Source organism: Piliocolobus tephrosceles, chromosome 15, assembly GCF_002776525.5.
Source record: "Piliocolobus tephrosceles isolate RC106 chromosome 15, ASM277652v3, whole genome shotgun sequence".
Classification (NCBI taxonomy): Eukaryota; Metazoa; Chordata; class Mammalia; order Primates; family Cercopithecidae; genus Piliocolobus; species Piliocolobus tephrosceles.
Genome location: NC_045448.1, coordinates 45,705,123 through 45,720,195, shown reverse-complemented (window position 1 = coordinate 45,720,195; position 15,073 = coordinate 45,705,123). Strand labels below are relative to the sequence as shown.

Here is a 15,073-nt window from a genome sequence, read left to right as displayed (position 1 = left end):
GGAAGTGAAACAACTCAATAGCAAAAGAAAACCCACAAATACTGTGATTAAGAAATAGTTAAAAGACCTGTACAAACATTTCTCAAAGGAAGACATACAAATAACCACTAGATATATTAAAGAAATGCTAAGCATCACTAATCATCAAGGAAATGAAAATCAAAACCACAATGAGCTGTCATTTCACCACAGTTAGAATAACTGTTATCAAAAAGGTAAAAAATAAATGCTGGAGAGGATGTGGAGAAATGGGAACACTCATACACTGTTGGTGGGAAGGTAAAGTAGTGTAGCCATTGTGGAAAACTCTATGCAGGTTCTCTAAAAAAAAAAAAAACTAAAAATAGAACTGCCATATAAGTCAGCAATCCCACTACTGAGTATATATCCAAAAGAAAGGAACTCAGTATATTGAAGAGATACCGTACTCCCATGTTTATTGCAACACTATTCACATTAGCCAAGATATGGAATCAATCTAAGTATCTGTCAACTGATGAATAGATAAAGAAAATGTGTTATGTATACACAATGGGATATTATTCAACCATAAAAAAGAATGAAACCCTGTCATTTGCAGCAACATGGATGGAACTGGAGGCCATTATGCTAACTGAAATAAGCCAGACACGGAAAGACAGGTATTGCATGTTCTCGCTCATATGTGGGAGACAAAAAAGTTGACCTCATGGAGATAGAGATTAGAATGGTAGTCACTAGAGTTGGGGGCATGAAGAAGTTATATAGAAGGAATCAGTTCTAGTATTCAGTAGTACAGTGGGGAAATTATAATTAACAGTAATTTATTATATATTTTTAAATAGAAGAGAATTGTAATGTTCTCAACACGAAGAAAAATAGATGTTTGATGTGACAGATATCCCACTTATACCCTGATTTGATCATTACACATTATATACAGGTATCTAATTACCACATGTACCCCAAAAATACCCCAAGGATATGAACAGTTATGTATCAAGTAATTTTCAAAAATCAAAATGAGCACACACAACTTTGTGTTTCAGAAAACCATTAAGAGAATGACAAGATAAACCAAAATTGGGAGAAAATAATTGCAAATATTGTATCTGATAAAAGACTTGTAGTTAGAATACAAAAAGAACACTTATGACTCACTAGTAAGGAGACAAACCGATTAAAAATGGGCAGAATAGATATTTTACTAAAGAAGATTAGAAAAGGCCAATAAGCACATTGAGTAAATGATTTGCATCATTAATGATTAAAGAAATATAAGTAAAATTATAAGTAGATGCCACTGTATAACCACTAAAATGGCTATACTAAAAAGACAGACAAATAACAAGTATTGTCAAGGATATGAACAAACTGGAGCCTTCATTCATTGCACCTAGGCAGTTCTCTTTTTTGAGACGGAATCTCACTCTGTCACCCAGGCTGGAGTGCAGTGGTGCGATCTCAAGCGATTCTCCCACCTCAGCCTCCTAAGTAGCTGGGATTACAGGTGCGTGTCACCATGCCTGGCTGATTTTTGTATTTTTAGTGGAGATGGGGTTTCACCATGTTGGTCAGGCTGGTCTTGAACTCCTGACCTTGTGATCTGCCCACCTCAGCCTCCCAAAGTGCTGGGATTACAGGAGTGAGCTACCACTCCCGGCTGGCAGTTTCTTAAAAAAATTAATATGAAATTGAATTTTGGTGATGGTTGTACAACATTATTAAAAGTCATTGAATTATATACACTTAACATGGGTGAATTTTATGCAATGTAAATTATACCTCAACAAACCTTAAAAAGAGTAGTCCCAGGACCAGAAGTATCTAATTCACCAGTGAACTTCTTAGAAATGCAAATTCTCAGCCACAGTGAAGTAGAAACTGGTGGGGGGGGGGGGGGGGGGGGGGGGGGGGTGCGGCCCAGCAGTCTGTATCAAACCCTCCAGCTAATTCTGATGTAGGCTGCAGTTTGAGAATTACTGCTCTAGATTCAAGGAAAGTTAAATGGAAGTATGGGTTGTTTTTGGTACCATTTATGTACATTCAGTCTACCCTGTTCCTGTAACTGCAGGAAAGGTTTGAATTAAGGACTGTTCTAGTAGAGTTAAAGGAAATTATAGGGCAATGAGAGTAAAAATAAACTGGCCTTTCATGTTCTTGATATGTCCCTGTGAGAAGCTTTATGATTGTGATGTTTGTGTACCATATGTTGGTAAATTCCTGTGTTCTTTTAGGCTTGCTGTTAGTTAATGAACGTAGCATAAACAGGTTCATTTGCCATAACGACAGTAGAAGTTTAGATCCCTGAAAGGAATTATGTCTCCTAAATATTTACACAGTGTAATATAGCAGAGTCAGAAATGTGCAGTGATCCCAAAAAAGTAAAGATCTGACTATAGATAAAGAAGTAAATGGAGCAGCCGGCTGAACTGAGCAACTCATTCTTTCCCTCCATCTGTTCAGTGTACTTTAAAAACCATGATTAGGAAAGAGGCTGATCTGTACATAGCATGTGTTTTCAGGATTTTTTTTTTTCAGCATTAGCTCGGTGGCCAACAGAAATTTTAAAAGTTGAGGCTACTCCAGAATAGAGCTTCAAGATCCAAACTGGCAGTGACTGGGTGGTGAGTATGTTAGATGAAGTTTGTAGATAGGGTCTCCTTTGACTGGATAGTGGTGACTCCTGCTGAGATATAAGTACAGAGGGAAGTAGAGTTCATGGGGGGAGGGATAAACAAATGTAAGAGAAGGGAGAAAGGGAGGAGTGAGGAATGGCGTCATGAATGTATGTCATTTGTTAGCGGAGTTCACTGAGATGTTAACAGTACAGTATAGAAACATTAGTGAATATAGCAGAAACCATTGTTATTTCCAAAACTATATTCAACTATAGGTAGAGAAGAACTGGGCTGTTTGTTGCTGGCAAAGTATATCTCTGCTTCTGTCTTTCTCTTTTTAATTATTATTTACTTCTTACTGTTCTTTCCTTTTGCTTTTTTTTCTGTTTGTTTATTTGGGATTTTCTTTTCTGTTATTCTTTTTTAATGCTTTTAATAGTATTATTGGGAAAATATAGCAAAATACTAGAATATTCTCAAAGTTGGCTAATTCTCTCTTATGTTATTAGGTCATGATAGAGTAGAATAATTTGCAATATATTTTATTCTAAAAAATCTATTTCATAGCAGTCTGAACTTCTCATATTTATTACTGGACAAACTCCCACAGGTGCATTTAAGCTAAAAATAAAAAAACAAGACATAGGAGCAGTAGAAGAGTAAATAAAGCAAACTTTTTGTTAAGAAAACTTCAGAATTCTCTGTGCAACTTGTATCTTAATGAAGTTGCACTTGAAAAGTATAAACAAATGCAAATAATCTGGTATTATATGAGTAAATGCAAATTTGAGTACATAAGAAATTGATAATTTTGGAGTTAACTGCAAGAATCAGTAGAAGCAACTTTTCGGTGTTTTGGGGAGATGGCAGGTGGGTTGACATACTATGTTTTTTAAGCCAATATATTTCAAAATGTTGACCAAAGAACATTTTAATTATAAAATTAGAACAGTATTTATTCCCTGCCCCCTTAGGTTTTGTATCTTGTTAGCGGTGAACCTGGAATGTTTATAGTACTGTTGCAAATAACGGTTTCTTCCACAGTTATTGTTCCTTCCTCTCTGTGAGCCTGCTTTTCCTGTCCCAGAGTCAACCAGGCCCTTGCCTCTTGCGTAGTCTAATGCCACTTATGCAGCAGGTCTTGTAGTTGGTCGTGTGGCAGTTTTTTTCTTCAGTTCCCTTAGTGGTGCCATGCAGTACTTATAACAGCTTTGTGTTGGTATCAGATACAGGTGGAGAAAAAAGATAAAAGAGGGATTTTGAACAAGAAAAGCAGAATGCGGGGAGGGAGGGAAGAGAGAGAGAGTGAGATGCTTACTGTGGAAGGTAATGGGAAACGACAATTTCTGCTCATGCCATTCTTTGTCGAAATTTCTTCTGCCTTAGTAGAGGGACTTAATCTACAAATAGGAGACAAACTTTCCATCTTCTTTTTCCTTCAGTTTGTTGATTTGCTTTTCCCCATGATGACATTTGAAGGTACCATTGAGTTTGTCATCTCTGTGAAGTTTGGAACCCCAAAGTCCAAATTAAAGCTCTGCTTTTTAGTTGGTAATCCGGATCTGTCCATTTTAGGTTTCTTTTGTGGTTGTAAAGTGTTCTTTTCATCACTGTGGTATGGGGCACCAAAAGAGAAGTAGCCAAGAGATTTCTGTTCTTTTGAAAGATTGCTCTGTAGCTAAGATATGATAGGATGTCCATCTGGGAGTATGCTTAGATCCTCTGGTTGTTAGACTTTTTGTATTCTCCCAGGCTTGGTATGGATCCTTTGTGTGATAACTGTACCACTGCTAGAGTTGTTCTCTGTGGAAAATGATCATCTTTTTTGAAACATAACAAACTTAGAAAAACAAAAACAAAACACTGGTAATTGAAGAATTGCTTCTAACTTGTCCTCCACCAGATGGTGCTAGTGTTACGTATCCAAAGGTAAACTCCTTTGGTATTGAAATAAGGAGGTTGTGTGTTTTCTTTCTCTTTTTCTGCCTCACCATATTTTGCCCTTAGTATTTTTTCATACATACTACTTTCCTGGCATACTGCTGTGTCACCTCACATCTTTTATATCGTAGATAGTGAGCTGATTTATGCCTTAGTGATCATGAATGATAACTTGGGAGGCCAAGTAAAATTCAAGAGGGCAAGGACCAAGTGAAATTTTAGGATGTATAATATGTATTTTCTTATAAAATTTTTTTTTAATCATTCATTTGCTTCTTATATGGCCTATGTGTAAAAGTTGAGAACTTATTCTTGCAGAACTTTTCTGCTTAGCTATCTTTCTTTTGTATTATCATAATGATATCCTAAAATGTCATTGCTTGAGATCTTCTACAAACAAATGATAATGTTTACCCAGATTTAAGTTCACAATAACTTTAATAACTTTAAAAGAAAGTTTGGTAGATTAAAAAAAAAGTTGGCCATTATCTGATATGATTCCCTGTCCAATTAATAATTGTTCTTACATTTTAAACCTTTTCTGATTACATATGAGTATTACATGGTTATTGCTAGAAAAAAAGAAACAAGAATACAATTAAAGTAATAATACATGTTTAAATACTATTAACATATTACATAAGCCTTCTGTTTTTTTCTTTTACCCAGTTTTAACTTAATAATTTATCATAAATATTTTACATAGGATAAAAATGTTTAATAACAATAATTTCTAATGACAGTATAATTAAATGAACCCTTTAATGATAGGCATTTTTTTCACTTTGTTTCTGTCACAGTTGTGCTATCAAAAATAGTGTGGTTTAATTTTTTTGAATTTTTACATTTCATTCACATACATTGTTAAAAATATAATAGCTTGTTCAGAGAGGATGTACATTTTTGTGATTTTTGATCTGATTTTCAATTTACCATCCAAGAGTTCTACAGTTTGAAAGTCTTTGACAGGGCATGATTATGCTTGTTTCCCTATGTCCTCTTCACTAGATTACCTAAGTTTTTTTTTTTTTTTTTTTTTTGAGATGGAGTTTCATTCTTGTTGCCCAGGATGGATTGCAATGGCACACACAATCTTGTCTCACTGCAACCTTCACCTCCCAGATTCAAACAATTCTCCTTCCTCAGCCTCCTGAGTAGCTGGGAATACAGGCATGCACCACCACGCTCAGCTTATTTTTTTTAATTTTTATTTTTATTTTGTATTTAGTAGAGAGCGAGATTCACCATGTTAGTCAGGCTGGTCTTGAACTCCTGACCTCAGGTGATCCACCCACCTCGGCCTCCCAAAGTGCTGAGATTACAGGCGTGCGCCACCGTGCCGGCCCTACCTGAGTTTTTAAGGTGACTAGATATTGCTCATTTGAGAATCCCTGAAATGATAATTCATCATTAAATAAAAGAATTTAAAATTGCTTTGATATTTTCTTAGAAGTAAGCTGTACCCTTTAAGCATTATATCTTAGAGCCCTTATTATTTGTGGTAGTTTAGTTTTTGGCCTTGTCTCCTATCCCTAAAATACAAACAGCTATTCTTTTGATACTTCAGAACAGGTTATCTCATATGCAAATAATTAAGATTTATGTTGGATTATGTTTTTAGTGCTATTACTTGTTGAGAAACCTAGTGCAAGTCATTTAACCTCTCATGATACGTTTCTCAGTCTGACAAGTTGGAAGAATGTTTTTTAGATAAATTATTTTTAAAACTTTGAGATGAGCTAGGCATTTGGCATAGTAGCTTTTTAATATATTTGTTTTTGATAGGCAGAAGGAAGGAAAAGAGGAAGATGCTAGATATTTGTAGAGTTTGAAGAATTCTAATATACTTTTGCAAAGAATTAAAAACATATCAGTCAGTACTGAGAAATTATATCCCAGTTGATTTTTGGTATCTTACTAAATAACTGCATTTTTATTTAAGCAAATTACCTTTAAATTAAATTCTTCTGTTAACATAAGAAAGCATGTAATTTTTTTTTAAAATCAGAAAAACCAAGTTATTTACATACTTGAGAAATGGGAAGAAAAGAAATTCATGCAGAGTCTTCATGAAATCTTATAAATGAATGTGAAAACTGTTAGCCCAATAACTTAAAAAAAAAACTAGTTTTTCTTTCTCATGAAAATAATCTCACTTTCCTGTCTCAATTTGGCAAAATATAATGATAATAATAACATTCCTTACTGTCAGAATGAATAGTCACTGTAAGAAATGTTTTAGGAAACCTAGTTTTAAAAGGTCCATCAATATGCAATCTGTCATAGTAGAAAAGACTTGTAAACTGTAGCGATATCAATTCTATTGTTTAAACATATATCTTTTATAAAGAAAACAAATTATATTGATTAATGATTCGCTTTATGTAAGTAACACCATTGAATTTTACCTAAGATAAAACTTAGCATTTTTGTGCCAGGCATGGTGACTCATGCCTGTGATCCCAGCACTTTGGGAGGCTGAGGCGGGTGGATCACCTGAGGTCAGGGATTCTGATCAGCCTGACCAACATGGCGAAATCCCGTCTCTACCAAAAATACAAAAATTAGCCAGGCATGGTGGTGGGCGCCTATAATTCCAGTTACTTGGAAGGCTGAGGCAGGAGAATCACTTGAACCTGGGAGGTGGAGGTCATAGTGAACTAAGATCGTACCATTGCACTCCAGTCTGGACAACAGAGCGAGACTCTGTCTCAAAAAAATAAATTAATTAAATAAAACTTAGCATTTTTAACTCATAAGGTTTTTGTCAAAAAATATGAAAGTGAATGCATTGATATTGTGAGTACTTTATTTGCTTTTTGGTTTATAAGTGTGTGGTTTGTTTCCTTAAAATAAAAATCCTAAAAATAGTGCTTAATTAAATAAAATCTCTTTTTAATTATCAATTATAGAGAATTGTCATATTATAGATCTGGTAAAATGTAAATTCAGTGGTAGCTTCTGAAGTGTACTTTCTTATATCTAAAACTTGAAACGCTAATGTATTGGTTTAGGTGAAGGTCTCAACTATAGCAATTTGAAGGACCTTCTGAGTACTGTAATAATCTGTAAATAACGAGTTGAATTACAACTGTGGCAGTTAAAATCCCCCGAAATAATAAATTCTGCTCAGTCTTATCTGCTTCATGGCAAAATACATAAAATAATCAAATTGCTAGAATTTTGAGCCTAATTTGTTTGTACTGGTGAGAAATTTGTTTCGTGAAATGTAATATTAAATCGTTAGATATATGAATTTTATATAAAGTTCTTTTTTGCTTTCTTCAAAATATATTAGAGATAATTGGAATAATTTCCCAATAATTTATTGGAAAATTTCCCATCAAACAGAAAGTGTTTTTGTAAATCTAGTATACTTTTGGCAAGTGTCTGTTCTTGAACTCTTAAATAGGAATGAAAAAGGGACGGTATTATAGCTTTTGTTCTTAACAACGTCTGGAAAAAAATCATCACCTCTCCCAGTTTGATTTGTTTCATGAATTCTTGTCACATATACTTCTTTGGTCCTTACAGGTTTTATATTGAAGTACTCAATGTTGAGGTTTTTCTGTTCATTTAGGTTTTTAAGATTTCTGATCTATGCTGAGCACTGAACTATTTACAGACGCTTACTATTCAGTAGCTAAAGCATATGAAATTTACTACATTTTGTATTGATTTAATATTAATGTTAATCCAAAATCTTTGGGTGCAATGTGTCACATCTGTTTTGTATTCCTCTGTTTAAAAGAAATGGCAGTATGGTATTTGGAGGAATATTTATTATCTGAGTGTTTTCCTTTGCAATAGTTTCCCTCAGTCTATTGAAAATTATAACCTCCAAGAGCCCGGCAAATTCTCAGGTACCCGATTGCTAAAAACCACAGTTAATTGGAATTTTTATTTACCATTTAAGTTCCTTTTATTTAAATTGTTGTAACTTTGGAGGCTTCTGGAAATGATAGAAAATAAATCTGTGGTGATATTTGAAAAAATATTCTTTTCTCTTAATAATAGGTCTAGCCTGTACTTTTGTGGATACTCTGTCTTTTTAGAAAAGACTTTCTTAGATTGATTGTTGATTTGTATTTAAAACTGAATTTTCCATAGCTGGTTGCTAAATATTCTTATCCTGGGTTAAGCAGCATTTCTTAACCTTTTGGGGGGTCATGAATTTCTTTTAAGTAGTCAATGAATGCTAGAGCTTGTTTTCCTAGGGGAGAAATGTATATAAACACAAACATTTTACGTACAGTTCTGATTAATCCTGCCTCTCCCTGCCCAGTAGTCCAAGGGCCCCCGGTTAGGAAATGCCACCATAATGGAACTGAAAAAATCACTTCTTAAGTTAGTTTTAACATCACATTATTATGTCACACTACATTTTCTTCACCACAAGCTTTATTTAACATTACATTTTCTCCTTGATCATTATATTATTAGAAGATAAGCATAATCTAAATCTCATTTTGGAGAAAAAGCAATATTACCTTTTAATTTTAAAGCTGGTCTCTGAAGTTATGGAACATATTTGACTCCTGTATGTCCTTAAGTTCTGCTTTAGATAAGTAAACAATCCGCTTTACCTTTTGATCAAAGATAAAGGTAAAAGAAGAGAGATGTGAGTTCTTCTGGATCTTTTGTTTAGGAAAATAGCTCTTCCTTAGAAAATATGTTGCATTTGTTGTTTGGCACAAAAGTGTGAATTCTCATTTTATTGAGAGTTTGAGAAACTATTTAAGGGTTACCTGGTTGTGCTAGTTAAGGCTCAGACTTGGAAAGCAAGCAGGTTAGGTTCCAAATCTAACTCAGTTCCTTTCCAGCTATATGATCTTGGGCTTATTACTTATCCCCAAAATGGAACCTACTCTGTTAAATGAGATAATGTCTGTAAAGTGTTTTTTTGCTTTGTGTATAATATGCACTCAGTTAGCTCTTATTGTATCACGATGATGGTGATGATGAAAAACAGATGAGCAGCTTGCTTTTCAGTTGTAGTGTTTATTTTTTTCTATTTAAATTTAAGATAGTAGATCTTGGTTGCAGAAAGAGAAGTCCTCACATTCCCCAGAATAATCTTTTCAAGTTATGGTGGCTTACATTTGTCATAAAAATTTATTCAAGAATTCTCCAAAGATGGGGATAACAAACTAACTTTTCCACATTATACTTCTCAATATTCAGTTGTTACAGTGGGGCAGTATGTTAAATGTCATCCGTTAAATTTGCCTCATACAATTGAAGTAAATACTGAGGAGCAGAGAAAGAGAGAGGTTGCTAAGAGTGGATTAAAAAGTGAGTCCTAATATGTTTCTGGTTTTGAATATTGACACCTACATGGTCACGTGGTATAGAGCCACATGTATTGTGTGTACTTAGAGTAGATGATGTTTCTTTGCATGTCATATCGTAAAGGAGAACTCTAACGTAAAAATTTCTGATAAGCTGTACAAATGGCAATCCCAATACAAATGTCAGCTGTAAGACAGTATTCTCATTGCAGTTTGTATGGTATTTGTAGCCAAAGAAGAAAGGAAGAGAATGAAAGAGAATGATTTGTGTGACTATTTGATTAAATAAATGATGAAATGAATTAACACCTGCTTGAGTGGAAGGCTTTAAGTTCACTGAAAGGATGATGATTTTCAGACCCTCCTGAAAAGTCGGATGACATCCTGTCTGATCCCCCCCTTTTTTCCATGTTGTGGTTGTAAATTATAACCAGGTAATAACAATAACAGTGCTTATGATGGTGGTTCTTTGTATGTCTGCATGTGCACATATGTACACATATGTCCATATGCTCTCCAAGATGCCTTAGAATGATTAATCCAGATAAGAATCATAAATGTCAGTCAATATGGATTATAAACACAGGAGAGGCTAAGTGCATTCTGAAAATTTTGAAGTTGGCATCATGGGAGGGTATTCATTGTATTAATCTGTAAACCGTCTATTGTTACCAGTGACAGAAAGCAAATGATTGAATTCATTATGGATTTAAGTCTGTGTATTTCATATGTGAAAAAAACAAACACTGCATCATCATTTTATATTAATGAAATATTAGATGCTATCAGTATCATTGAGATATGAAGAGAACACTTTGCCCTGTTTTTTTTTTTTTTCTTGTAATTCCTGGTTTCATTCCTTTATTTTCTTTGACCAGGCAGGAAGTTTGGAAAATGATATTCCCCTTTTTCTGTCTTCTCAGTATCGTCAGTGAAGCAGGAGCATCAATCTACAGTGTCAGCCCTGAAGCTAACAAAGAGATGCCAGGACTGGACCCTAATTTGAGAAGTGCAGGTAAGAAACTATGAACCATCACAAAAACATGTGATTTTGATATTTTGGACAGCATGTGTGGCATGCTAAATATTCTAAATATCAAAGAAAATTTAAAGTTACACTACATGCATAAGAATTGGCATATTAGAAAGAAAGTGATTACGGAAAAGAAGAGGAAGAATATTGTACTATTTTAAAGAACACTACTATTCTGTAGTGGAAAGTTAACCCACAAAGTCTTTAGCAACATTATATGCCAGAGAGTTCAGTAATAAAAATAATAGACTGGGTGCGGTGGCTGAAGCCTGTAATCCCAGCACTTTGGGAGGCCGAGGCGAGTGAATCACGAGGTCAGGAGTTCAAGACTAGCCTGGCCAAGATGGTGAAACTCCGTCTCTACTAAAAATACAAGAATTAGTGGGGCATGGTGGCAGGTTCCTGTAATCCAAGCTACTCAGGAGACTGAGGCAGGGAATTGCTTGAACTCAGGATGCAGAGGTTGCAGTGAGTCGAGATCATGCCACTGCACTCCAGCCTGGGCGACAGAGTGAGACTCTGTCTCAATAAGACCTTTTATTATTGTTACAAAATATTATTAAAGCTTTTTGTTGGCAAAAAGTAATATAGTAACAAAATATTTGTAATACAAATTTATGAATGTACACAGACTTTCAGTTTAGTGCCAAATATTTGTCAAATGACTAGTCTCTCGTCTTGCTAATAGAGTTGTCATTTGATCATATTTTACTTAAAACAGCCTGCTTCAATTTTAGTTGTATTTGATTGCTTTGATTTCTGTAATGTGGAATAGTCAAAATCTTGTGTGTGAAGAAATTAAGATACTTTGATGCATTTCATGAAAGCAGTTGGTATCATAAGCAATATGTTAGATCAGGTCAGTGCATTTTTCTGTATAATAGGTGAATATTTAGACCACTTGGTTAGTAATGGACCTGTTATTTAATTTTTTCCTTAAATATTATCGTCAGATTTCATTGGCTGTTCTTGAAATTTATACCTGGAGAGATATATATGAAATTTTTACATTAATCTAAATCTAAAAGTGTTCTTACATCCAAAAGAACTTGTAGTTTCCCGCCAGTTGTTTCATGACATAATTCCCTCTCTAAAATGATCATCTTCTTAAATCCCAGCTAAAAATCTTGCTTCTCCTGGGAAGCTGCTTGTTAGCACAGCAGCTCAGCGTGATTTCTATCTCCTCACCATGTACTCTTTTTGTGGTTGCCTTTTAATAATAATGGCAGAAGGAATAGAAAAGTAGTCATACTGGGATCTGCTAATAGTAATTTTTTAAGCACTTAGTATATGTGAAACATTGTAGTATGTTACTAAGATTATTTTATCCTCTCTATTGCCCTGTGAGATATTTATTATTATCCCCACTTTTAAAATAGGAAACTAAGGCTTAAAGAGGCCACTTAACCAGTAAATGTGCACATAATATTTGTGTACCTAATTTCTATGATAAAAGGGCACTTTCATTTATAACAAAATAAAATCCAGAATTTCTCAAGTTGGCACTGAGAAGGTATCTCCCAATAGTGTGTTGGAAAAAATATTTAGACCATATTTTCTGAGAGATAACAATCCCTCAGGCCTCCCACTGCTGAAGAGACTGCTGTTTCTTCTTAACCACTGGCCCAAGTGTGTAAATAATTGTCACAGTATTATAGGTGAAACAGAATTAAAACATTCCAACAAGATTCTATGAAAAGAGAGGATAATAAAATGGAAAATCATTATATGGTTCTAATTACTCTAATTTCAAAGTCTGCTGTGTCTTCAGTGTGTGATTCAGTTTAACTATCTGTGTCTTCCTTCTGTGTCTTAGCTCACTTCTATGTGGCAATGACCATGTTTAATATATACCTAGACACTTTTGAGTCTGGTCCTGGAGTCAAATATTCAAAGAGGTTGGAGTCTCTACTCTTGGTTTTCTAGAGTCCACTTTCTTTTCAATTCCTATTTCTCATTGAGAGTCTTTCTTTTTCCTGGTGATTAATGCCAGGGGTGACTTTTTACTTTATGTGAGATCTGAGCTACCTACAGGTGTGGATTTTACCTTTAAGTCCTCTAAATGTTTACTGTATAAGAATATAACAGAACTTCAGCATTCATTTGTGTGTTAAGCATGTGTAAGAAAATGACCCTCATTATTACATCTCATTGACCAGTTTATCAGCTTACTGAAAACAGAAGTTGTCTTCTATATATATGCTTATATTCCCCATGATGCATTGTACATGGCCTTTAAATTGGATGGATATAGTAGATGGATAATGTTAAACTGTTTATTATGGATTTAAAGTGGAAGATTGAGTGTATGTTTCATTCCTTCTCTCCTTCTGAAATTGATTAAAATGACGTGATAGAATGAAAGCATAAACCTACTAAGATAAAACCTACTAAGATAAAAGGAATGGGAGAACAAATAGCAACAACAACAAGATTTGAAGCTTAAAGTGGATAGATGAGCAATAAGTCACCTAGTCAACTTGAGAATGTTGAATTCTGAGACAGCATTGTAGAAAATACGGAACTAACCTAGGATGGATCACGCAACCCCTATAGGTTCAGGAAATGATGCCAGGTACTTTGGAAGTATGCTGAGAGGGTTGAGGCTGGGTTGAAACTGAAAGTATTGGTTGAAAGTCTGTTTAAAAAGCAACGAGACCAAATTAAACATAGGCCCAGCAATTTCACTCCTACACATGTCCCCAGAAAAATTGAAAACAGGTATTCAGCCAAAATACTTGTATGCAAGTGCTTATAGCAGCATTATTTACAATAGCTAAAAGTTGGAAACAACTCACATGATGAAAGAATAAACAAAATGTGGTACAGCCATACAGTGGAATATCATTCAGCCATAAAAAGAATGAAGTACTGGTACATGCTACAATACCGTGTGAACCTCAAAAATGTCATGCCAAAAGACCACATATTGTATGGTTATATGAAATGTGCAGAATAGACAAATCTGTAGAGATTGAAAACTGACTGGAGGTTGTCAGGGACTGGGGAGAGACAGGAATGGAGAGTGACTGCTTAATGGGTACAGGGTTTTCTTTTGGCACAATGAAAATGTTTTGGAACTTGATAGAGGTGGTGAGGCACAATATTGCAAGTATCCTAAGTACCACTGATTTCTGTACTTTAAAATAGTTAATTATATGTTACAAGAATTTCACCTCAATAAAACAACAACAGCAATTAACATCCCCTTCCACAACAGTTGAGGAACTGTCTTTTCACTACCTTTGCAGAAGACTGGGGATTTGTTCTCTGGAGAGGGTTAAACAGAAGGATTCTACAAAGGAGGACACAGCTTACAAATGAGAGTGGGGATGCTACTGAAGTAAAGGGGAGTTGAGGAAATATTTACATGCAGTTGTAGAGATCTTAGAGAGGAATAAATCTATGCAGATAAGAGGACTCTGCCAATACAAGAGACAACATTGAAGAAACTTGAGATTAGAGGTACCACAAAGAAATGGCCAGAGCACCCAAAGTAAAGCCATAGTTAATAAGCCTTACCACTGGGCAAAGCACTTAATGTCATTGTTTTAGCATCCTGCCCCTGTTGGACAGTCAAAGGTCACCTAACATGTAATGAAAACTTACACTATTAATATTAAAAACAGATGCCAAAATACAGTAGGGAAGAAAAAAAACTACTTGGAGGAAATAGAGATGATGAAGACAGAAGAAAAAGTTTAACATTCTCAGAGAAATAAAAAATATTTTATTTATTTAGAGATATATTTACATAAAGTAAAAGTCACCCTTTTTAGGTACATCATCTATGAATTTTGAAAAGTTTATACTAGTTGGGTAACCTTCAGTCTACCTCCATTACAGCGAGGATACAGAAAATTTTTTTCAGTTCAACATATTTCTCAGCTTCTTGTTCAAAAATGTAATTATTACTTAGAGGGTCAAGATTACAATAGATTTGCATCAAGACTGCTAAAACTACATTTTAATAAACATTATAGCGAAAAAATTCTGATTTGGAGTTGTTGGCTAAAAAAGACAACATGGGAGAATTTTACTTATTTTCCTCTGTTCCTGTCTTGACGTCAAGGGGAAGGATAAAATGAGATGAATATTGGACTTTAAAAATACAGATGTCTAATATTGCTAGATAACAGGATGAGACAAATTTTAAAGATAGTACAGTTCACTATAGTCTTTTAAGCAAATAAATTGATTTGCTCCAG

General features: G+C 34.5%; 1 protein-coding gene across 3 annotated transcripts in view; it reads left to right on the top strand.

Moving 5' to 3' along the window:
- The window catches only part of SRBD1 (S1 RNA binding domain 1), a 227,066-nt gene that overhangs the window by 114,315 nt on the left and 97,678 nt on the right, over positions 1-15,073 (top strand). For all 3 annotated transcript variants that reach the window (XM_023223849.2, XM_023223850.1, XM_023223851.1), the window contains exon 15: positions 10,756-10,847. In XM_023223849.2, coding sequence (XP_023079617.1) covers positions 10,756-10,847 — 92 coding nt within the window. The remainder of the gene's footprint in view (positions 1-10,755; positions 10,848-15,073) is intronic.